The following is a 21,937-nucleotide window of genomic DNA, read 5'->3' as shown; positions in this document are numbered from 1 at the left end:
CCCTTGACCAGAATCGAACCCGAGACTCTTCAGTCCCCAAGCCGACACTCTATCCATTGAGCCAAACCGGTCTCGGCTGAAGACTATTTTTATTTAATTTTTTATTGTTTTAATTTTTTATTGTTTTAAAATATATTTTTATTGATTTCAGAGAGGAGAGAAGAGGGAGAGATAGAAACATCAATTGGCTGCCTTCTGAATGAGCCATACTGGAATTGAGCCCATAACCCTGGCATGTGCCCTTACCTAGAATCGAACCATGACCTCCTGGTCCATAGGTTAATGCTCAACCACTGACCCATACTGGTTGGGCTATATTTTTGTTTTCTAGATGAAAGTATCAAAGCCATGTTCCCACAAAATAAGTATACAGGAGTAGAAGTTTTGTTGTATCACTGACAATGAGTTTTTGAACTACTTTCAACTTATGCAACCAAATCACATAGTTATATGTCATCAAAATTTAGTTGTTTGATTCAAGTCAAGGCCATGTATCTTGGTTGCAGGCACATCCCCAGTAGGGGGTGTAACTAGAGGCAGCTGATCCGTGTTTATCTCTCATCAATGTTTCTACAATAACTCTCTATCCCTCTTCCTTCCTCTCTGTAAAAAAATCAAAATATATTTTTAAAATATTAAATTAATGCTCTTAAGTTTAATAAAGATTTTTAGTAATTTTTTCTTGATAAATGAAACATTTCTAGGCCCAACAGTGAAATATATTAAAATTTTGTGGAAAAAATTAACATGGAAGTCATAAATGGGAATTTAATCAACAAAAATTTATTATGTATTCACTATTCCATCACAATCAAAACATTATATTAAGCATTAGTTTCAAGATCATTTCCTAAAGAAATAGATAGAGGCTTCCTAGTACAAACATGTCATCTAGAGCTGAAAAATAATTATTCTCATGTTTATATCTTCATAGAACATAAAAATCAGAGAAACAGGAACATCATTTTTAAAAAGTCATCTTAAGATATATTTATATTTATTGCTGATTTCCAAATGTTTCTAATAAAAGCCCATTTCATAGAATGTAATTTTCTTTAGGTTTTCTACATCAGTTATAATAAATCATAAATACACAATCCAGAGATTACTGTTAATATTTTAGTGTATTTATTTTTAGTCTCTTTGCCATGCATACAGTTATAACTTTTTAGAGCTGAAATCATATAGTATACACTATTTTGTATTATTTTCATTCTAATATACTTCCTATTTGTTTAATAATGCTTCTTACGTGTTTTAATGGCTGCAAAATTTATCTAGTTCAAAGGTCAGCAAACTTTTTCTCTAAAGAGCCAAAGAGCAACTATTTTAGGTTTTGCAGGCCACATCATCTCAGCAACAAGAGTCAACTCTGCCACTTATAATAACAAAAGTGTGCTATGTTAATTAGACCGGTCATCCTACTGGATGACCTTCCAGATGAAGCCAGGGCTGCGAGGGAAGCTAGGGTCCCAGGTGCCAAAGGGAAGCCGGTGCAGGCAGCTGGGGGAAGGAAGGCCTACTCTTGCACAAATCTTGGGCATCGGGCCTCTAGATATTGTATAAAACAGCTATGGACAAAGTGCAAACATAGAGTATGAGTGTTCAATAAAACTATTTACAAAAAAAGGCAGCGGTATACTCAATAATAAAGTAATTTGAAGCCGAAACCGGTTTGGCTCAGTGGTAGAGCGTCGGTCTGCAGACTCAAGGGTCCTGGGTTCGATTCCGGTCAAGGGCATGTACCTTGGTTGCGGGCACATCCCCAGTAAGGGGTGTGCAAGAGGCAGCTGGTCGATGTTTCTCTCTCATCGACGTTTCTACTCTCTCTCTCTCTCCCTTCCTCTCTGTAAGAAATCAATAAAATATATTTTTTTTAAAAATTGAAAATGGAGAAAAGTCATGACTGATAGTGGATATAGGTCCTATGAACAGGCAATCTCTAAAGAAGATATACAGGTGACTAATAAGCACAAGATAAAATGCTCAAAACCATTTGCTGTCATGGAAATACAAATAAAAACTATAATGAATTACATGCAGTAGGAGGGCTAAAATAAAAGAGACAGAACATAGCAAGCGTAGATGAGGATATAGAGAAATTGAAACTTTCATACATTGTTGGTTGGAATGTAACACACTTTGAAAAACAGTTTGTAGTTTCTCAAAAGGTTAAACAGAGTTTCCAAATGACTCAGAAATTCCACTCATAGGTATACTACCAAGAAAAATGAAAACATATGGCCACACAAAAACTTGTTCACAAATGCTCATAGTAGTAGCATATCTCATAATGTTCCCAAAAGGTGGGGGGGGGGGAACTGAAAAGCCCACCAAGTGATGAACGGATAAACAAAATACGATATATCCATGCAATAAGTTATTCTTAAGAATGCTACTAATATATGCTACAACATTGATAAACCTTGAAAGCACTATGTTAAGTGAAAGAAGACAATCCCAAAAGACCACATATTGTATTTCATTCATATAAAAAGTCCAAAATAGGCAAATCCACAGACATAAGATGTAGATCAGTGGTTGCCTAGAACCAGAAGTTTTGGAGAAATGGGGAAGGGTCTGATAGTGGATAAAGGTCATTGAAATGTTCTCAAATGTAATGAAGGTTGCACAACTTTGTGAATATACAGATTTTTTCAATAAATACATAGTTGAACCTCCATATCCTTGCGTTTCTCATCGATGATTCCAAGGGCCAAATATATGCAGTGTTCCAGGCAAAAGGTAGTGAGAAAAATGGCAAAACTTCCAGAACATACCCCGTCATTCCAGAAACAATGTTACAATTACTACCACAACCATGAATCTTGGGAACTATCAATACATCACATCCACTCTTCTCCCCCAGGGAAAAACCCTGCAGGATGGAACACAGTAGCATTTCTTCCTTAAACTGCTACTAGAATAACAGGTGCTGTATTAGTGCTAGCTTAAATATATCTTCTTTCTGCTAATCTTGAGGTTAAGGGGAATAAAAATGGATGGAATTAGTAACCATTTTCACTTTTAACATGTTTAACACCCTGCCTGTTTTATCTTCAGGACGGAAAGTATAGTGTCAGTCACCAGTGACTGACTGGGCACTTAACGTGTTAAGAGCAATAAGGTTCCTTATTCATTTGTAGCTCCTTACCATTTCTACTACCTAATCTTATGCCCCTTCACAGAACTTTGCTCATACTGTCTCTTTTCTAACATTTCCTTTATCCCTCTCTGTCTCAATATATTCATTCTTGAAGACCAGTTCTGACTTAAGACACATGAGGTCTTCATCAGTTACTCTGGTCCACTCTATCTCTAGATGAAAATTTGCTCTCAGTACCATACAAATGATGACTTTATTTCTCTCCATTACATGTACCTTAATTTTGTCTCCCCACAAAAACAAACAAACAAAAAATAATGCAAGCTAAGATAAAGTCAAATAATCTTTATATATATATCCTTGGAACATAAAATATAACAAAATAGTAACCAAGATAGCCCTGGCTGAGTGGTTAAATTGGTTGGAGCATTGAACTATACACCAAAAAAGGTTGCAGGTTCAATTCCCAGTCAGGTCAGGGCACATACCTAGGTTGTAGTTTGATTTTCTCATTGGGGCACATTTGGGAGGCAACCAATTGCTGTTTCTCTATTTCTCCCCCTTCCTTCCACTCTCTCTAAGAGGCAAAGGTGAAATATCCTTAGATAAGGATTAGCAACAACAAAAAAGTGCTCTAGCCCTGGCCAGTTTGGTTCAGTGGGTAGAGCGTCAGCCTGTGGACTGAAAAGTCCCAGGTTCGATTCTAGTCAAGGGTATGTACCTTGGTTGCAGGCACATCCCCAGTGTGAAGCCTGTAGAAGGAAGCTGATAGATGTTTCTCTCTCACTGATGTTTCTAACTCTCTATCCTTCTCCCTTCTTCTCTGTAAAAAATCAATAAAGTATGTGTGTGTATGTATGTGTGTGTGTGTATATATATATATATATATATATATATATATATATATATATATATATTTTAAAAGTATTCTAGAAATGTCTTCTTCCTTAAACTGCTACTAGAATAACAGGTGCTGTATTAATGCTAGCTTAAAATATCATCATTCCAAAGTACTATCTCAAATGTGATGTCATTTAGTCCTAACAACTTGATAAATACTTATGGGTGATCATCAGATTCAAATAATTTATGATTTGCCTATTCAAAGCTATTGAGCTTAAAAAATAATAGAGCTAAATCTTACAATCAAGACTTTAAACTTTAAGTATGTCTTCTTCCTGTTATGTCTCAAAATTAGCATTTCAATTTATGAGGATATTCTATAATTGTTTTTCCAAGGTGATGAATAAATATAAACAATAGGTTCTAAATTTTTTCTAAGTATAAGCCCTTTTGAAAAATGAAATCTATGGAAGTACTCAATAGGGGGGAAAAAGTTTTGCATATATTTTCAGGCCTTCCTGAGTCCCTGGTTAATAACCCTATACAAGATTATTACGTGAAGGATAGGGATGATAACTTATGCTCTTGTCATATGCTTCACAGTACATAGCAGAAAGCACAGAACAAAATTAATAAATATTGGAATGACTGTAAAAAGTCTATTTTCTTGATATTGACATTCACAACAGTCAAGAGTTTCTATTAACATGTACATATTAGCAGTAATAATAAGAAAAAAATTATGAAAAGACAAATGATAGACAAAAATAAAGTAATTCAGCCCAACCGGTGTGGCTCAGTGGCTGAGCGTTACCTATGAACCAGCAGGTCACAGTTCAATTCCTGGTCAGAGCACATGCTTGTGTTTCAGTCTCATTTCCCAGTAGGGGGCGTGCTGGAAGCAGCTAAACAATGATTCTCACTCATCGCTGATGTTTCTCTCTCTCCTCCTCCCTTCCTCTCTGAAATAAAAATATATTACAAAAAATAAAATCATTCAGAGAGAAGGCACAAACACCTGCTGAGCCTTACTGTATGCTAGGAGCTTTACTTCATATTATTTTTAGCCTGAAAATAGCTTCTAAAGTAGTTATTATCAGTCTTTTAGAAGACAAAAACAAGAATTAAAAGAAGCTGATTAATTTTACCAAAGCTTAAGGACAATGAAAAAGCAAAGAGATAAATCAGATCAATCTAGGATGGAAAAAATCTGGCTCATAGCCTGTAATCACCCCAATATTTAACTTAATAGCATAGATTGGTATAGAAGGGAGGAAGAGTTCAATGTTCTTTCCATGCATAATTTGCTATATTTTAATATATTCTCGGGCAGTCAGTCACAAGAATAATGAACTCTTCTTGTTTCCACCCTTTCCAAGAAAAATCATTAGGATGCTGTTACTATAGAAAGCAGTAACATTTTCTAGTGTTACATATCCTATCTAATAAAAGAGTAATATGCAAAGTAACCATCACTCCACTACACCCACAAGCCACGCCCACCAGCCATTCAGGATCAACTATGCAAATTAACCCAACCAAGATGGCTACAGCCAAGGAGCTAGCAGAAGGCATGGGATCTCAGGCAATGGAGGAAGCCAAGTTTTCCACACATCCTGGCAGGACCAGGCCTCCATTCAAGGATACAGAATTTCAATTAAATAAATCCCAACAAAAATGGCGGCAGCCACGGAGTTGGAAAAAGCAGGAGGCTTGAGTTGCCCTCGGCAATGGAGGAAGCCAAGCTCCCACAGGCTGGCCTGCCTTGGCCTCCACTACCAAGTTTCAATTATAGAAGATAAAAAAAATCCCAACAAAATGGCTGTGGCCAAGGAGCAAGCAAGAGGCTTAGCTCTGCTTAGGGCTACAAAGTTTCAATTATAGAAGATAAATAAATCCTAGATACCAGAGCCTCTGCTTGGGTTGCCAGGGGGCATGGCTGGCCTGCAAACCACTACAGGCCCTCACTCAGGCCGCCCCACACCCCAAGGGAACCCCCACCCTGATCCAGGACACCCTTCAGGGCAAACCAGCTGGCCCCCAAACCCACACATGCACCAGGCCTCTATCCTATCTAATAAAAGAATAATATGCAAATTGACCATCACTCCAACACACAACATGGCTGCCTCCATGTTATCAAAGATGGCTGCCCCTAAGTGGACACAATATGGCTGCCACAAGATGGCCAGCATGGGAAGGCAGTTGGGAGAGACCAGGCCTTCAAGGGAGGGCAGTTGGGGGTGATAAAGCCTGCAGGGGAGGGCAGTTGGGGGGAACCAGGCCAACAGAGGAGGGAAGTTAGGGGCAACCAGGCCTGCATGGGAGGGCAATTAGGGGTGACCAGGTGTGCAGAGGAGGGCAGTTAGGGGCAAACAAATTGGCAGGGGAGCAATTCAGCATCAATCAGTCTGGCAGGAAGTATTTAGGGGGTGATCAGTCTGGCAGGCAGAAGCAGTTAGGGGCAATCAGGAAGGCAGGCAGGCAAGCAGTTGGGAGTCAGCAGTCCTGGATTGTGAGAAGGATGTCCCAGATTGGAGAGGGTGCAGGCTCGACTGAGGGACACCCCCCCCCATGCACGAATTTTGTGCACTGGGCCTCTAGTCTGTAATAATAAAAGCGTAATATGGTAATTAGACTGGACATCCTTCTGGATAACCTTCCAGATGAAGCCAGGGCTGTGAGGGAAGCCTGGGTCCGGGTGCCTGAGAAAGCTGATACCCACAGCCTGGGGAAGGAAGGCCTACTCTTATACAAATTTCATGCATTGGGCCTCTAGTATAAAATAAAGGAGATCAAACCCAATTTCTGACCTTCTTTGATTATTTTTTCTGTGTTCCACAATGAGTCTACACTCATACTTACAGCTGGCTACTTAGCAAATGTTTGTTGTTAAATATGAGAGACATTCAAACCTATCTCAACAAGTACGATTATTGTTCAAGCCATAATCTTATAGCAGGCCTCCCCCAATGACCTAAGATTGAGGAATTAACCTCCCATTCTCAACCTCAGAATCAAATGAGTTACAGAGGAAAAGTCTTAAGAGAGCAGATGAGCTAGAAATATCTCTATATGCAGAGTATGTTTTAGAGCAAATGAGGCCTGACACGTTACTGGAGGCAAAATGACAATACTGAAGCTGTCCTACTTTGGGCACATCATGAGAAGACAGAGTTCTTTGGAAAAGATAATAGTCTAGGAAAAAAAGAAGGCAATAGGAAAAAGGAAGACCAAATATGAGATGGTCTGACTGCATAAAAGAAGGTATGAGTCTACAGGAGCTGAGCCGGGCTGTTGAGGACAGGACATTGCGGATTTCACTCATTAACAGCCTTCCCAAAAGTCAGAGCCCACTCATAGGTAAGGCAGCTTACATACAATTAACAGAGTTAAAAATACAGTAAGAGTTCTAGGGGGGAAAAAAATCCAAGATTCTCAAAAGTACAAGAATGTATTTCAAGAATCTAAGTGAGAAAAAAGAGGGATTGGCTAGAAAATAACACTTTCAGACTTCAGTGTACTTATGGCCATGATATGCAGCCTAAGGCCTGATGATCTAGGTTAGCAAGAAAATCTTTATGTGTACTGGGAAGCAAAAGCTTTGATTTAAAAAAAAAAAAAAAAAAAAAAAAGACTGTAAACTCAGAAAAACAAATACTTTCTTTCAAAAATAAATAATTTCTGGGTATGAAATGGCCCCTCAAAAAAATGAAGTATAAGGATATAAACCAAAATATTCTGTTATATGAAGATACAAGTGGCTGTTTCTTAAAGCAAAATCACCAAAATACACTTCTCTCCTATAAACAAATAATAAACTGAATAATCTCCAATAGCTTATGCTCTTTTGGTTTCTTCTTTCTCTAAGAATACTTCTATTAGGTATATGCCAAAAGTAAGAGAAATTAATTTTCTCAGCACTCAAATAAAACAGAGTATCTGGGTAAGGAAGAATAAATTATCAATAAAGGGGTTTGAAACATCATTGGACCCCAAGGAAGAACTAAACCTAGAGACTAAGAGAACAGGGCTTAATCAAAATAAACATTCTGTAAATATAAAGATTAAATTTAAAGGTTTTCAGGGTTCTAATTCTATAATCCAAGTTATCTATAATCTACTGTTCTACTTACCTTTTAATACAGTGGACCCTTAAACAATATGGGTTTGAATTGCATAAGCCTTCTTATATGCAGATTTTTAAAAAATCTGAACAGTACTAATAATGTATTTTCTCTGTATTATTTTCTTAATAACATTTCTCTTCTATAGTTTTATTGTAAAAACATAGTGTATAATATATGTAAAAAACAAAATATGTGTGAACTGACTGTTATTGGTAAGGCTTACAGGTTGGTGGAGTCAAGTTACATGTGAATTTTCAACAGTGCAGGTGTCAGCATGCCTAATCCCCAAGTTATTCAAAGGTCAACTATAATTAATTTTCCCATCCCACTTAAGTTATTTCGCTATTGGTATGAACAATATAAAATTTTCAGCAAAAATACAATGCAGTGACCTTACCTAGTAGCAAACTGAATGAGTGCATTTTGAAGAGTCTGTCTAATTTCAAGAAGAAAAGATTCATCATCACTTAGTGTATAATACCAATATTGGACATAATCCCTCAAGGAAAACTGGATAACCTAAAAACAAGAATATTGGGGGGAAAATACAACTATTTAGGATTTTAAAAGTATCACTGGCAAACTAAAGGATTATTTGCCAATTGGTAATTATTTTCTATATACTAAATAGTGGTGGTGAATAACTGCTTTTATTTTTAAAGCATCAATATGCCAAAAACCATTTCAAAAATTTTTAATTTTAGTATCCCAATTCATAAGCTGCCCAAGTTTTTTTTTTTTTTTTTTTAATTAGCTATCTATGGCCAAGCCCACTCTAAATCCACAAAGTCGGTGCCTGCAAAAAAAGTAAACTTTCAATGTTATAATGAAGAGTTTTAATCAGTTTGATTTAATAAGATGCAAAGTAATATAAATGGACCCAAATTCTCCAAAAAAGCTCCACAATTTTCCCAAGATTATATCTTCAGATTCCTTTCAGTCAAATTCTAAAAAATGACATAGTTCACTTAATTCTAATACCTTCTATGATACATTGCCAGCAGTATTAAGTTAGTCACTAAATAGCACATAATACAACTTAATGTATAAAGTTTTTATAATTCAGATAAACTAAACATGGGTTTATCTATAAAATGTTAGAATTTTAAAGTACTCATTACTTATAATAATCATATAATTTAAAAAATCAATGAAAAATATTTGGGGGAAGAATATTTTTAATTCTAATTTATTTAAACACTTAATCACTTTTATTTATTTGTTTCTTTTTGTTAATCCTCACCTGAAGATATTTTCCCATTGGTTTTTAGAGAGAATGGAAGAGAGAGGGAAAGACAAAGAGAAACATCTATGGGAAAGAAACACATCGATTGGTTGCCTCCTGCAGGAGTCCTAACAAGGGCCAGGGCTGGGAAGGAGCCTGCAACCAAGGTACATGCTCTTGTCCAGACCCTTTGGTCTGCAGGCTGATGTTCTAACCACTGAGCCAAACTAACTTAAGTCTTTTTTTGTTGTTAATCCTTATCTGAGGACATTATCCCATTGATTTTTAGAGAAAGTGGAAGGGGGAGAGAGAAACGTCAATGTGAGAGAGTCACATCAATTGGTTGCCTCCCGCATGGGCCCAACCAGGGCTGGGGACTGAGCCTGCAACAGAGGCACATGCCCTTGACCAGAATCGAACCTGGGACCCTTCAGTCGCAGGCCAATGCTCTATCCACTGAGCCAAACCTGTCAATGCTAAATTCTAACTTTTGAATGTTGTTGAATCAAAGTAAGTATATTAACCTTACAAAGTAATAAAACTAGTAGGGAATTATATCTGATTTACCAAAACACTAAGATTGTTCATTAGCTAAAAATTACACTTTAACTATAAAATAACTAAAAACATTATCAAATATGTCAGTAAAAACTTTTTTCTAAATGCAAATTCAATCAAAAGGCTTACTATTAAGTAAAGCACCTCATTATAAATTAGTTCATAAATAAGGCAGCATCTTTAAATTTAGAACCAAGGGTAGAATTATATTTCTAGCATGTTAAATAAATAGCAAAATTATTTTCAAAAGAAATATTACTAGCACACAATATATGTAATTCAAATACCACATACTGAAACTCACTTGCTGAAGAGGTTCATCAATTATATTGGCACCAGTCAATCTTCTATCGATCTTTATAGTCCCGGCTTCACGTTTCATTTCTTCTAAACACTTAAAGGAAACCATCACATCTTACTGCATAGTTTCTTGATTTAAAATCTCTGTGGTTTATTTCTAACTGAATATTCATTGTAACTTCCCTGTCATTATCTTTAAGTACATAAATAATCTTATTTCTTGATACTCTAGTAAAAACCAAAACTACTTCTCAAGTTAGCAAAACTACACATCCAAAAATAAAAATTTATTCTTAACTTCAAAAATGTAATAAAATCTGCAAACATTATTTAGAATGTGAGAAAATTGAAAATATACAATGTTGACATATTTCAATGAAACTTTAAGCCACAAGTTAGTTTAAGTGAGTTAAATTATTAATTTTCCTCTTCCTCCCTCCCTGCCTGCCCAAAACAGTTGGCAAAAAAAAGTATCTCCAAATTGATTTTGCTTAGGGATGATATGCAACAACTAATGAAAATTAATTTGTCTATTTCTCTGTAGTCTTCAGAAAGATCAGTGGTCTGGAAACAAGATGAAAAGTAGTGGTTCACTCTTCAATCAAAAATACAAACCAAAGCCTACTTATATTTTATATATATTTACTAGAGGTCTGGTGCACAAATTCATGCATGAGTGGGGTCCTTTGGCCTGAACAAAGATCGGGGCAGGTCGACCAGGGGAAGGGACCATGGGATGATGGCCAGCTGCAGGAGGTTGGCCGTGGGAGAACACTGACAACCAGGGGGCAGATCCTGCATTGTCTGCCCCCTGGTGGTCAGTGTGCATCACAGCAACTGGTTGACTGGTCATTCATTTGCTTAGGCTTTTATATATAGAGATGTATATATTTATACATATAAAAATGATTCATGTTTATAAAACCTCTAAGAACTTTTCATAAAGCATGCTTATACAGCATTTTAGAAAAAGCAAATCAAAATCATTATTTTTTATACCATCTACTAAAATATATAATAAATACAAATCTTGACTATGATATATTACTGTTTGGAATCTTACTTTTTTTAAAATAGATTTTGTGAGAGATATAAAGGAAAGGGAGGGAGAAAAACATTAATGTATTAATGTAAGAAGAAAACATCAACTGGCTGCCTCCAACCCCCCCCACCCCCCGCCCTTCAGAGGTAATGGAGCCTGCAACCTGGGCATGTGATACGACAGGGGATTGAATCAACCTTTCAGTGCTTGGAATGATGCCCAATCACAGGGGCCAACGTTGGGATCTTAATTATAAAATATTTCCATCTTCTATATGTATCACTCAAATGAATGGAAACTATGAATGGCTAAGAATTGATTCAAAAAAAGAAAAGATTCACTTCCTCAGAAATATTTGTGAGCAAACTCAAAGAATACATTAATAGGAGTCATAAAGGTGAACAAGAAAGTTTCAGATTATTTTAAAAGTTACAGTATTAGAAAAAAATTATTGAAATGAAAATCAGTAGCATTGGGTTATTTCAGTAATGTAAAATAATACTTTATATATTACTTTCTCTGCATCTCCTACATCTTAGCACAAACTGAACAAAATAATAATTGTAAAGTTAAATTCCTAGCCGCAGCTCCAGACCATCTGTTTCTCTTTATAAAAGATGAAACCATCTCAAACCTACAAAAAGAATTGAGGCAATGCAAAACTGAAGCCTAGCTATCTTACTCAATTCCAATTTTATTTATATGAGACTGGAGGCCCAGTGAACGAATTTGTGCACCAGTCCCTTGGCCTAGCCTGTGAGATTGGGCCAAAACTGGCTCTCTGACATCCCCTGAGGTGTCCTGGATTGCAAGAGGGCGCAGGCCAGGCCAAGGACCCCACCGGTGCACAATTGGGGCCAGGGAGAGACGCGGGAGGTTGGCCAGCCAGGGACTGCAAAAGGGCTCCAGAGCATGCCTGGCCTGTCTTGCTCAGTTCCAATCAGCCGGATCCCAGAAGCAAGCTAACCTACTGGTCAGAGCGTATGCCCCCTGGTGGTCAGTGCACATCATAGCGACTGGTTGACTATCTGCCCCTCTGCTGGTCAGTGCATGTTATAGCAACTGGTTGACTGGTCAACTGTCTGCCCCCTGGTGGTCAGTGTACGTCATAGCAAGCAGTTAAGTGGACCTAGCATATCATTAACATATTACATTTTGATTGGTTGAATGGATGACCAGACTATTAGACACTTAGCATATTAGATTTTTATTATATAGGATTGAAAAAAAATTTTAAAAAGCAACATTCAAGATGACATCAAATGGCCCTAACTTATTAAAATTATAAATAATGGATAACCTAACTGCAAGCTATAGTTTTCAAGTGAGTTAAATAAAAAGTATTCCTTTTCTCCCTCTGGTTCCTTTGTTATTTATTTCATTCAAAACATTATATTCAGTGACACAAATCATACATGTGATACTTACAAAGTCTAATTTAAGGATAGAATGAAACACTCCAATTTTCTGTCTTTTCCTCAAATTTATATTTGCACTTTTAATATCTGAGAAAGTTTAAAAGGTAACTTGTAAAATGCATTTTTCTAGGCATGATCAGAAAGTCTCCCATAAGTTTATAATGAACATGAATGAATTATAGAAAAATCTGCCAAGCCATAAATGGATGGTCACTTTGTAGATATCACTGTGTAGAAGAGAAATGAGATTTCACATTCCTTTACACTATTTACCTTAGGAATTCCAGCTGAAGTTGGAGGAAGAAATGAGTGTTCACACTGCTCTAGGTACTTCTCTGAGTTTGTTTTTCCAAATAAAAGAGTAACCACAAAACCCCTGAAAAAAATTTAATTATAGATATGAAACAAAATTTTACTATAATCTAATTCTAATACATCCATTACCAAATATTTTTTCAGATTTAATAGGTGGCTTATCATTCACTAAAATATCTATTTTTGACTTTGACAAGGCAAGGAATTGACAGATTTTGCTATTCTCTGAAATTTAAATTAACTATCAACACTTGTAAACTTACACAATAATGCCTTTAAAGTTTTAATCCAAAATAGTTCATAAAAAAAATCTCAGGCAACATTTTCAAAATTTAGGAAAATTAGCCCTCATTAAATAAGTAGGCTAGCTAATAACCAAAGCCAAGAACAAATGAGATCTAAGTCTATAGTTAAAACACACGTTCTATTGCTAATTAACATGAGATATTATAACTTGCCACTATGACTAAAAAACGAAGGTTACATGTAAAAAAGTGGCCCAATTTATTATTTATTTAAATAATCCTGGAATTTATAAAGGAAAATTAAACTCAAGGTAAGATAAACATTGGTGTAGAATAACTTAACTGTAACTATTGACTACATGCTATCAATATTTTCTATATTTAAAATTTACCAATTAATTATAAGCACTACTAAGTAGATAGAAATTCCATCAGGAAGAAAACTAAATTTTAATTTTGTAATAAAGAGGTTTTAGTGGCTCTCCCACACTTTCCAATGCCCCATCTTATCTATAAATGTTTACATACTTTACAAGTATCCAAAAATGTTTTTGAAAATTATTCTTTAAAAAATTAGTAGATGTAAAGAGGAAACAGCAGAGGCTCCCATGACTTTGAAATGAATGCACTCATCACCCTTCTCTCTTTCCCAAATTTTATATACAAATTCATGGGCCAGTAGCTCTCTGTGGGGCCTGGCCGCTCTGCACCCGCTGCCCAGAGGCTCTCTGTGGCCCAGAGGCCCATTCACAGCCAGGTGCAGAATGCTTGTCTCATCGCCAGGGTGATGATGCAAGTGTTCCCTCCCACACACACACACACATCCCAGTCGCTCCATGCCCACTGCCCAGAGGCCCTCTGCAGCTGGAGCTGGGGTGGAATGCTTGCCTCGTTGCCACAGTGATGAAGCAAGCATTCCACCAGGCTGCTCACGCTGCCCACTCTCAGCGGCCGCACCCCTAGGACTGGGGGACTCCGGCGGGGCTGAGAGGACTGGGCACTGCCATCTTGTGGCTATGGGCACCACCATCTTTGTGGTGGAGTGATGGTTAATTTGCATATTGCCCTTTTATTAGATAGGATAGTTTAGTCAAAAAGAAGTAATTCTCCATCTTCCAAGGGATCCTACCTTCCTCTGTAATCCTAAAATTTCCTTCTTCTCTGAAGTATTGGGAAATCCTTCTCCTTCACTTTTGCCAAGCACTTATTCAATTAGTGAAATAGAAGAAATCTCTTTCAAAGAAACACCTCAAGACAATCTCCTTTCCAAAAAGTAAAAGCAGTTATGACCCTACACAGGAAAGGTGCAACTATGCAGCTATGCAACTCTGCTGCTCTGGCTTAAACTTAGGACTAAGGAATGTAATTTAGAAGCCAAATGGCTATAGATCTATAGTATTCAATCATCTTTATAATCAATAAAGATATTCAGGACTCCATTTATCTGATTCCTATCACTTATTTCTTAATTGTTCAATACACAGTTACCATATCTAAGCAATTCTAATAAAAATACTAAAATTAAAATAGAAAGTAATTTTATAAATAGTCAATTAACCCTTTGCACTCCGCTGTCCCCTCTCAGGGGACATCGGAATTCTAGCATATCACTCGGATGTCCCCTCTCAGGGGGGACATTGCAGTTTATTAGTGATTACGGGGAATTGAGCTAATTCAATGCACGTGTCCACCGCAAAGTAGCGTCAAGTAGCTGGTAGCCAATGTCCAGAATGGTTCGGAGTGCAAAGGGTTAATTCTCACTTGTTCAACAGTCGGTGGTGCACTCCCTATAAAAATGGCTATGCATTACTTTCAAACCCATATCCTAAAAGAGGTAATAGGTAGTTGATATATTCAGAAGTCACCCCTTTAGTATCTTATACATTCAGGCCACAGTTTATAAATGCTATTCAACTCAGCGAAGTCCTTTAAACCTATAGATCAAATAACTCCTCCAAATTTGGGGATTCTCAAAATATATTTTTAAAAGAATTCATAGGTATTTATTTCACAAATAATTGCAGAAATGTATCATCTATATATAAACAAAATGCACTTTTCAGCTAAGCTGGTTAGAATACTACCTAAAACAACAATCTCTCGTCTATACATTCTCTTAAATGTCTGATATCAAATATTCTGCATGGGAAGCTATACAAAATCATGACTGAAACCTCTCTTATAAAGGCTTATCGAGGTAAGGTAAAAAGTAGAAACTGCAAACCAATTAAGCATAAAGAAAAAAACTGAAAATTCAAGTGTTTGAATTTTTTTAAACAAAAGAAAAGCAATTAACATTATTGTTTGAAGTCTAATCAATAACACCAAGTAGTATCTCCAAGTAAAAGTTGATGTGTTATCTCAATATAACTTATCTTGTTACTGTTATAATAAAGTAATTTCAACCTTAAAGGAGTAAAACCGAAAGGAATTTTTAAAAAAATCACAAAAATTTATCACAAAAAAGTTTGTATCGTTAACAATTTTATTTTACTTTTGAAGATGACTAACCATATTTCTGGCACAAGTAATTTTATTTCTATAAGTGTCTCAACTTTAGTTTTAAACTTTAGTAAAAATAATTTATAAAACAGCATTCATAATAAAACATATTTCCATTTCTCTTGGTTATTTTTTTCAATTTTGAAAAACAGAACATGACATGAATTGCAAAATTATCACTGATTATACTTACCCACCAACAAAGCAGAGGATATAAAATGCCAAATAAAATATTACAAAGGGTCCAAAGGTTATTAGAGAAAGGACAATGCCAAGGCTTCCCCATCCCCATATGGACAGACTTGTCTGAAATAAAGCAAAAAAAAAAAAAGTTTTTAAAAATAAATATGAATTATAAAAGAACCAAGAAAACTTATCCACAGTTTTAAATTTCTCCTTTTGTACATTTATAGTACTGTTTTAATTACTGTTAAAATATTTACTTTTGAAAGTGTTAAGTACACTTTTGGAAATTTACCTCCAAGAAATGATATACAAAACCTGAATGCAGGAAGAGATTTATTCATAGAACATCAGGAATGATTTTTTAAAATCTAGAGACAATGTAAAGGTACAAGATTAAATAGTTACACACATTGTTAAATAATATGCTGGAATGAGAAATGATAAAGTATTTATAAAAACATTTGTATATTTATATACGCAAAAGCATATGTGTAAAATGTAGACTAAATTTGTGCTTATTTTGAATGCTTCATTTCAAAACTAAGTTAAAATATAACTATAGTATAACTTTTTTAATTAAAATTTCCATATAAGAAATCCATATCTCACTGAAAGCTGTATGTAGAAATTTGTAAAATTATAATCACTAAACTTCCAACTTCCACTTAGCAAAATTTATGAGCGCAACAAAACATCTCCAAAAATTATCCACAATTAAAAAAACAAAAACCCTTATTTCATTTAGATTCCAATAAAAATACTTTTGTTGAAGGCAAACTGGATTTTAGCAATTTAAGTCATTATGAATAAATAAACAAATGTATTCAATTCAACAAGTTATATCCATCTGCCTTGCACTGTGAGGTATACAGGGAAGCACTTGTCTCTCTCCATCAAGGAGCACAAAGACTGTCTTATAGGAATGAAACAATTAGACACTGAAGCAAAAGAAAATAATACTAAGCATTATAAGATGCTAAGCTGAACAAAATTAATGAGCAAAAACTATGCAATAGACAGTAAATGCTGTGAATTAGGAGAGAAAGGACAGTTGTATTCATTCATTCATTCATTCACAATCGTTGAATGCTTCCTACATGCTATAAGTTCTAGATGCTGGGGAAACCAGTGAGTAAAACATATCCTTATAAGTCTACATTCAATAAGGGGAGAAAGATGAGCATGCCCTCATTTGCTTTTTTTTTTTTTTTTTTTTTTTTTTAAGCACAAGGTTTGACTGCTTTCATGCTCCTACTCTATATCCTACAGTAGTCTCCATGAAAATCTGGATGTAATTTCTTGCTACTGGGAACTACTTTGCAGTAATTACTTGATTGCAGTCCAAGAACTACCATTTGGTCTGAGCCTGGGTATGTCATAGACCTGCTTCTCCCACTTCTGGGGTTAGATGGGAAAAATGTGAAATTTCCCAATCAGAGGATTATAAGAAACAATCACATCATTCATTGCCATTGAGAAATTTTGTAGCTGGAATTGGGCTCTGTATTGTGGACTTGCAATTATTACTCCATATGCAGCCAAAATGCCTAATCCAGAAGTCTGGTCTGTTAGAAAGGGAAATAGAAAGTGACCTCCTTTGTGCTACAGGAGATCCCCTTGATGGTGTTTTTCTCCCACTTATAGTACAAACTTTTCTTACCAGTGTTTCTAAACATGCGGCACTTTCTTCACAGGCATATCATTTTGACCTGTTTCCCCCTCCCTGATCTTCTGGAAAGGGAATGGAAGCAGAAGTGGGTTGGGACAGTTAGGGCTCTGCCATCCTCCACTCTGGGTGTAGGATATACACCTATCTTTTTAAGTTTACATTCAGAAAGGGAAAAAAGACAAATAAATAAGTAACTATATAGTTCTTGTAAGATGGGGATAAGCATCATGGTAAAAAATAAAGCAACTTTATCCAGTTGATCTAAGAAGCTTTCAAATATTAGATGATATATGAACAGAAATCTTGGACAAGATTTAAAGAGAATTATGATATTGATTCTTCTATTTTTCCCTTTATTTTTATCTTCTTTAATGTCACTCAGTGTTTTGGGTTTGCTGGGTTTGGGTTTTTTCTTTATTTTTATTTCTTCTATATAGGACTGGTACCACAGTACCACCAGGTGTCCAACTATGGGAAACAGATGCTATTTTCCAGGATTCACTCAAAGTCTTATCCATGGACTTCCCTAAAAAGAGTTCTTGTTAACTCTCAGGAAAGTAGAAATGAGACTATTCAGCCTACCTCCTTCAGTGAGACTTGATCTAATAGTAGCAATATTACTCCTTCGTTACACAGGTAAGATTTATGCTTGCAAGTCCATTTTCCAAAGTTAAAAAACTAATTAAGGATAAATTCTGATATATTCTAAGGTTTTAAAAATAAAACCAAGCAAAGTGGCTATCTCTGAAGATAAAGGAAGAGAGCTTGCAATAGGAGGACAACTTGGGGCCTTCTCAAATACTCAGTAATATTCCGCTTCTTAAGGAGGTGTTTGTTTTTTAACCAGTTAACTGCCATGGTATTTTGAATTTAATTATATTAAAAAAGGTATGCCGCTTCGTCTATAGACACTTATGGCAGTTAACTTGTTAAACTACATAAATTTTTTATTTGTTCTTTTATTTGAATCATACCTTCCACAATTAAAAAACTTGTCAAAACAAAAAAAAACACAATTAAGTTAATATGGGGAAGATTATTTAATGCAACAATTAGTTAATATGGGGGAGATGCTCAACTGTCTAAAAAATCCTTTTCACAATCTTGTAAGTATTTTATGCACTTGAAAACAGTGGCAAATTCAACAAAAACAAAATTTTATTTATTAATTGAACAAATATTTGTAAACACCTACCATGGTAGCGATTTAACTGTGAACAGACAGTCATTACTGTCACTTTTTTTTTTTTAATCTTGAGAAAACCCTTTCCTAAATTAAGTTTGAGAGAAATTTTCATATTCTAGAGTAGGGGTGTCGAACTCAATCAGAGAAGGGGACAAAATCTAAAATCCAGCCTAAATCGCGGGCCGAATGGTTTACTGAACAGTCATAAACTGTCATTGTGATGGAAACGCAGCGGAGTGCAGTGATGACAGCGCGGTGCGGGCCACACTGCAAGGCCTGGCGGGAAGGATTTGGCCCGCGGGCCTTGTGTTTGACACATGTGTTCTAGAGACTAATAAAATTAACCAATTCCAATCAAGCAAGTTTGGTGCTCATTTGCTCAAGTAATCTGCTCATTGAAATATTAGAATAGGGAACTGTTCAAAAATAAGAAAGCTTTGTGTTGTTCTTAGTGTTCCCATCTATACATATAAAATCCTAAGCAACCATTATGATAAATTACCATAAAATCCTAAATGACTGGTCGCAATGACAACACACTGACCACCAGGGGACAGATGCTCAATGCAGGAGCTGCTCCCTGGTGGTCAGTGTGCCCTCACAGCCAACCTCCCATGGTCCCTCCCCCTGCCCAACCAACCTCCCTTGGTCCCTTCCCCCAGCCAGACAATCTCTAATGGCCCTGATCGGCCCCAATTGTCCGCCAGGCCAAGAGACCCCACCCGTGCACAAATTCGTGCACCATGCCTCTACTCTGTGTGTGTGTGTGTGTGTGTGTGTGTGTGTGTGTGTTTATGTGTGTATTTGCCTGAAATTATAATCTTACTTGGTGAGATTAAGAAAACATTTGCTTTGCCCCCAAGCATGTCAAACTCGAGGCCAGCAGGCCACATGCCTCATTTATTTAAATGCTTGCCTGGTTTGGCTCTGTAGATAAGCATGTTGGCCTGTAAACTAAAGGGTCCTGGGTTCAATTCCGGTCAAGGGCATATGCCCAGGTTGCAGGCTCAATCCCCAGTAGGGGGCGTGCAGGAGGCAGCAGATCAATTATTCTCTCTCATCATTGATGTTTCTATTTCTCTCTCCCTCTCCCTTTCTTTCTGAAATCAATAAAAATATACTTTTTAAAAAGCATTTGCCTTAATACCATTTAAAAAGCTTATGTTATCATTATTTCCTCAGATAATACAGAAACCTTTTACAAATCCAAACAGGTATTACTTCAGCAGCTGACTTAAAATGAAAGCCAAAACAAAACCAAGAATAAATCTACATTACAATGATTTACAGCAAAGTAATTCTTGATAGATTACCATTTTCCTCTCTAAATATAATAAACACTGAAATATCCACACTGGCTGGTGTTCTATAATCACTGACTAACCAAATGTGATTTAGCAGAAACCTTCAACATCATCTAAGGCAGACGTTCTCAAACTTTTAGGTTTTTAAATGCCGATTTTGCTTCAGGATGTCTAGGGTGGGGCCTGTTATTCTTCCATTCTAACATGCTACCAATACCATTTAGAACAGTGGTCAGCAAACTGCAGCTCTTGAGCCACATGCGGCACTTTGGCCCCTTGAGTTTTTAGCAAAGGCCAGCTTAGGAGTACCCTAATTAAGATAGTAACAATGTACCTACCTATATAGTTTTAAATTTAAAAAATTTGTCTCTCAAGTGAAATTTCAATCGTCGTACTATTGATATTTGGCTCTGTTGACTAATGAGTTTGCCAACCAATGGTTTAGAACTAAGAAAAACGACATACTTAAAACTCTCCCCAAATTAACCTCTAGGTCCACAAAACTGTATTCACAATACTATACCACAAAAAGTTGTAAAAGCTAAAATTGTACCAAGCATTCTACATATCCTATTCTCACTTACTTCTCAAAACTTAAGAAGAAATATACTTGGTAGTATAGCATAGTGCTGAAAAAGTATGAACTCTGCAGTCAGAGAAATCAGAGTGCAAATCTCACCTTTCATATTTATTTATTAGTTGTGTAATCACCTTTATTTGCTCACCTCTATCATGTGGTTGTTGTGGGGAGTAAATGAGTCCATGATGCAATGATCAATGTTAGGCTAATTATTGTTATTACTCATAGCAAAAGAAATTAAGATAAATATAAAAATGCAGGACTTAACCCAGCTGTTAAAAAGTACCCTGGCCCCAACCAGGGAAACCAGTTGATTTGAGTGTCCTCTGGATGCGCCAAGTTTGATATCTCTCTCTCTCTCTTTCTCTCCTCTCTCCTCTCTTCTTCTCTCTTCTCTCTCTCTCCCCTCTCCTTCCTCCGTCTCCTAAACAGTATTTCTGTTTCCCTCTCTTCCTTACTCTCTTTCCCTCAAATAGATAGATAATTTTTAAAGCATCCTTCTGATATAGCCTAAACCCCCATGGTCCTTCTACTTGGTGTCAGAGCCTAGAAAAGTTACCTTTAGTTGTGTAATTCAAACACATGAAATAAGGCCACTGTATACAAAACCACCAAATTTTTAAAAGTTTAAGAGCTTGGCCCTGGATGGTTTGGCTCAGTGGAAAGAGCATCGTTCTGCACTGAAGGGTCCCAGGTTCGATTCTGATCAAGGGCACATGCCTGGGATGCAGGCTCCATCACTAGTGGCGGGGGTGGGGTGGGGAGAGAGTGCAGGAGGCAGCTGACCGATGATTATCTCTCATCATTGATGTTTCTCTCTTTCCTTTTCCCTTCCTCTCTGAAATCAATAAAAAATATTTGAAAAAAAAGTATGAGGGCTTTAATCATGGCATATATTTGCTTAGTAAGAACAGTGGGTTTTAATTACTAGTTAACAAGATATACTATAATCATGTAAAAGTCTTATTTTTCACTTAGTGTATAATTTTCTTATTTCTACATCAACCTGTTACCAAATTTACTACTTTACTACTTACCTTATCCTGACCAAAGTTATATTAAAAAATTTTTACTAATAATTCTCCATTCAAAGGTGATTGCAAAGCTTATTTGCAAAACTAAGGTAACACTTGAAGACTGTATTATACTTTAAAAAGCTCACTTTAATTTTAAAAGAAAATTAAATTTGTTGTACTTTGGTGAGTGATGACTGATGTTCTTCTCATTTTCCAAGTTTACAAGTTCAAAAAAATTGAGTTATACATCAAATTAATGAGTTATTTTATTCTTAAAACAAATCTGAATCAGTTTAACAATTATAAATTTCT

At 36.1% G+C, this 21,937-nt stretch overlaps 1 protein-coding gene across 11 annotated transcripts in view; it reads right to left on the bottom strand.

Moving 5' to 3' along the window:
- The window catches only part of SNX13 (sorting nexin 13), a 93,165-nt gene that overhangs the window by 59,902 nt on the left and 11,326 nt on the right, over window positions 1-21,937 (bottom strand). For 5 of the 11 annotated variants that reach the window (XR_006740928.1, XM_036429250.2, XM_036429252.2 and 2 more), the window contains exons 2-5: window positions 15,878-15,990; window positions 12,896-12,998; window positions 10,167-10,256; window positions 8,477-8,598 (exon numbers count right to left, since the gene is read on the bottom strand). Coding sequence is in view for 10 of the 11 variants with exons in the window: in XM_036429250.2 (XP_036285143.1) it covers window positions 8,477-8,598; window positions 10,167-10,256; window positions 12,896-12,998; window positions 15,878-15,990 (428 nt within the window). In the remaining variant the exon portion in view is untranslated. Of the gene's footprint in view, window positions 1-8,476; window positions 8,599-10,156; window positions 10,257-12,895; window positions 12,999-15,877; window positions 15,991-21,937 lie in introns of those variants that run through there. The other 6 variants (XM_045578130.1, XM_036429255.2, XM_045578140.1 and 3 more) reach the window with 4 other exon arrangements.

This window comes from Pipistrellus kuhlii, unplaced genomic scaffold (assembly GCF_014108245.1).
Source record: "Pipistrellus kuhlii isolate mPipKuh1 unplaced genomic scaffold, mPipKuh1.p scaffold_m20_p_10, whole genome shotgun sequence".
In the NCBI taxonomy this organism is placed as follows: Eukaryota; Metazoa; Chordata; class Mammalia; order Chiroptera; family Vespertilionidae; genus Pipistrellus; species Pipistrellus kuhlii.
Note: the sequence above shows the minus strand (reverse complement) of the source record. Positions and strands in the feature narration are given on the sequence as shown.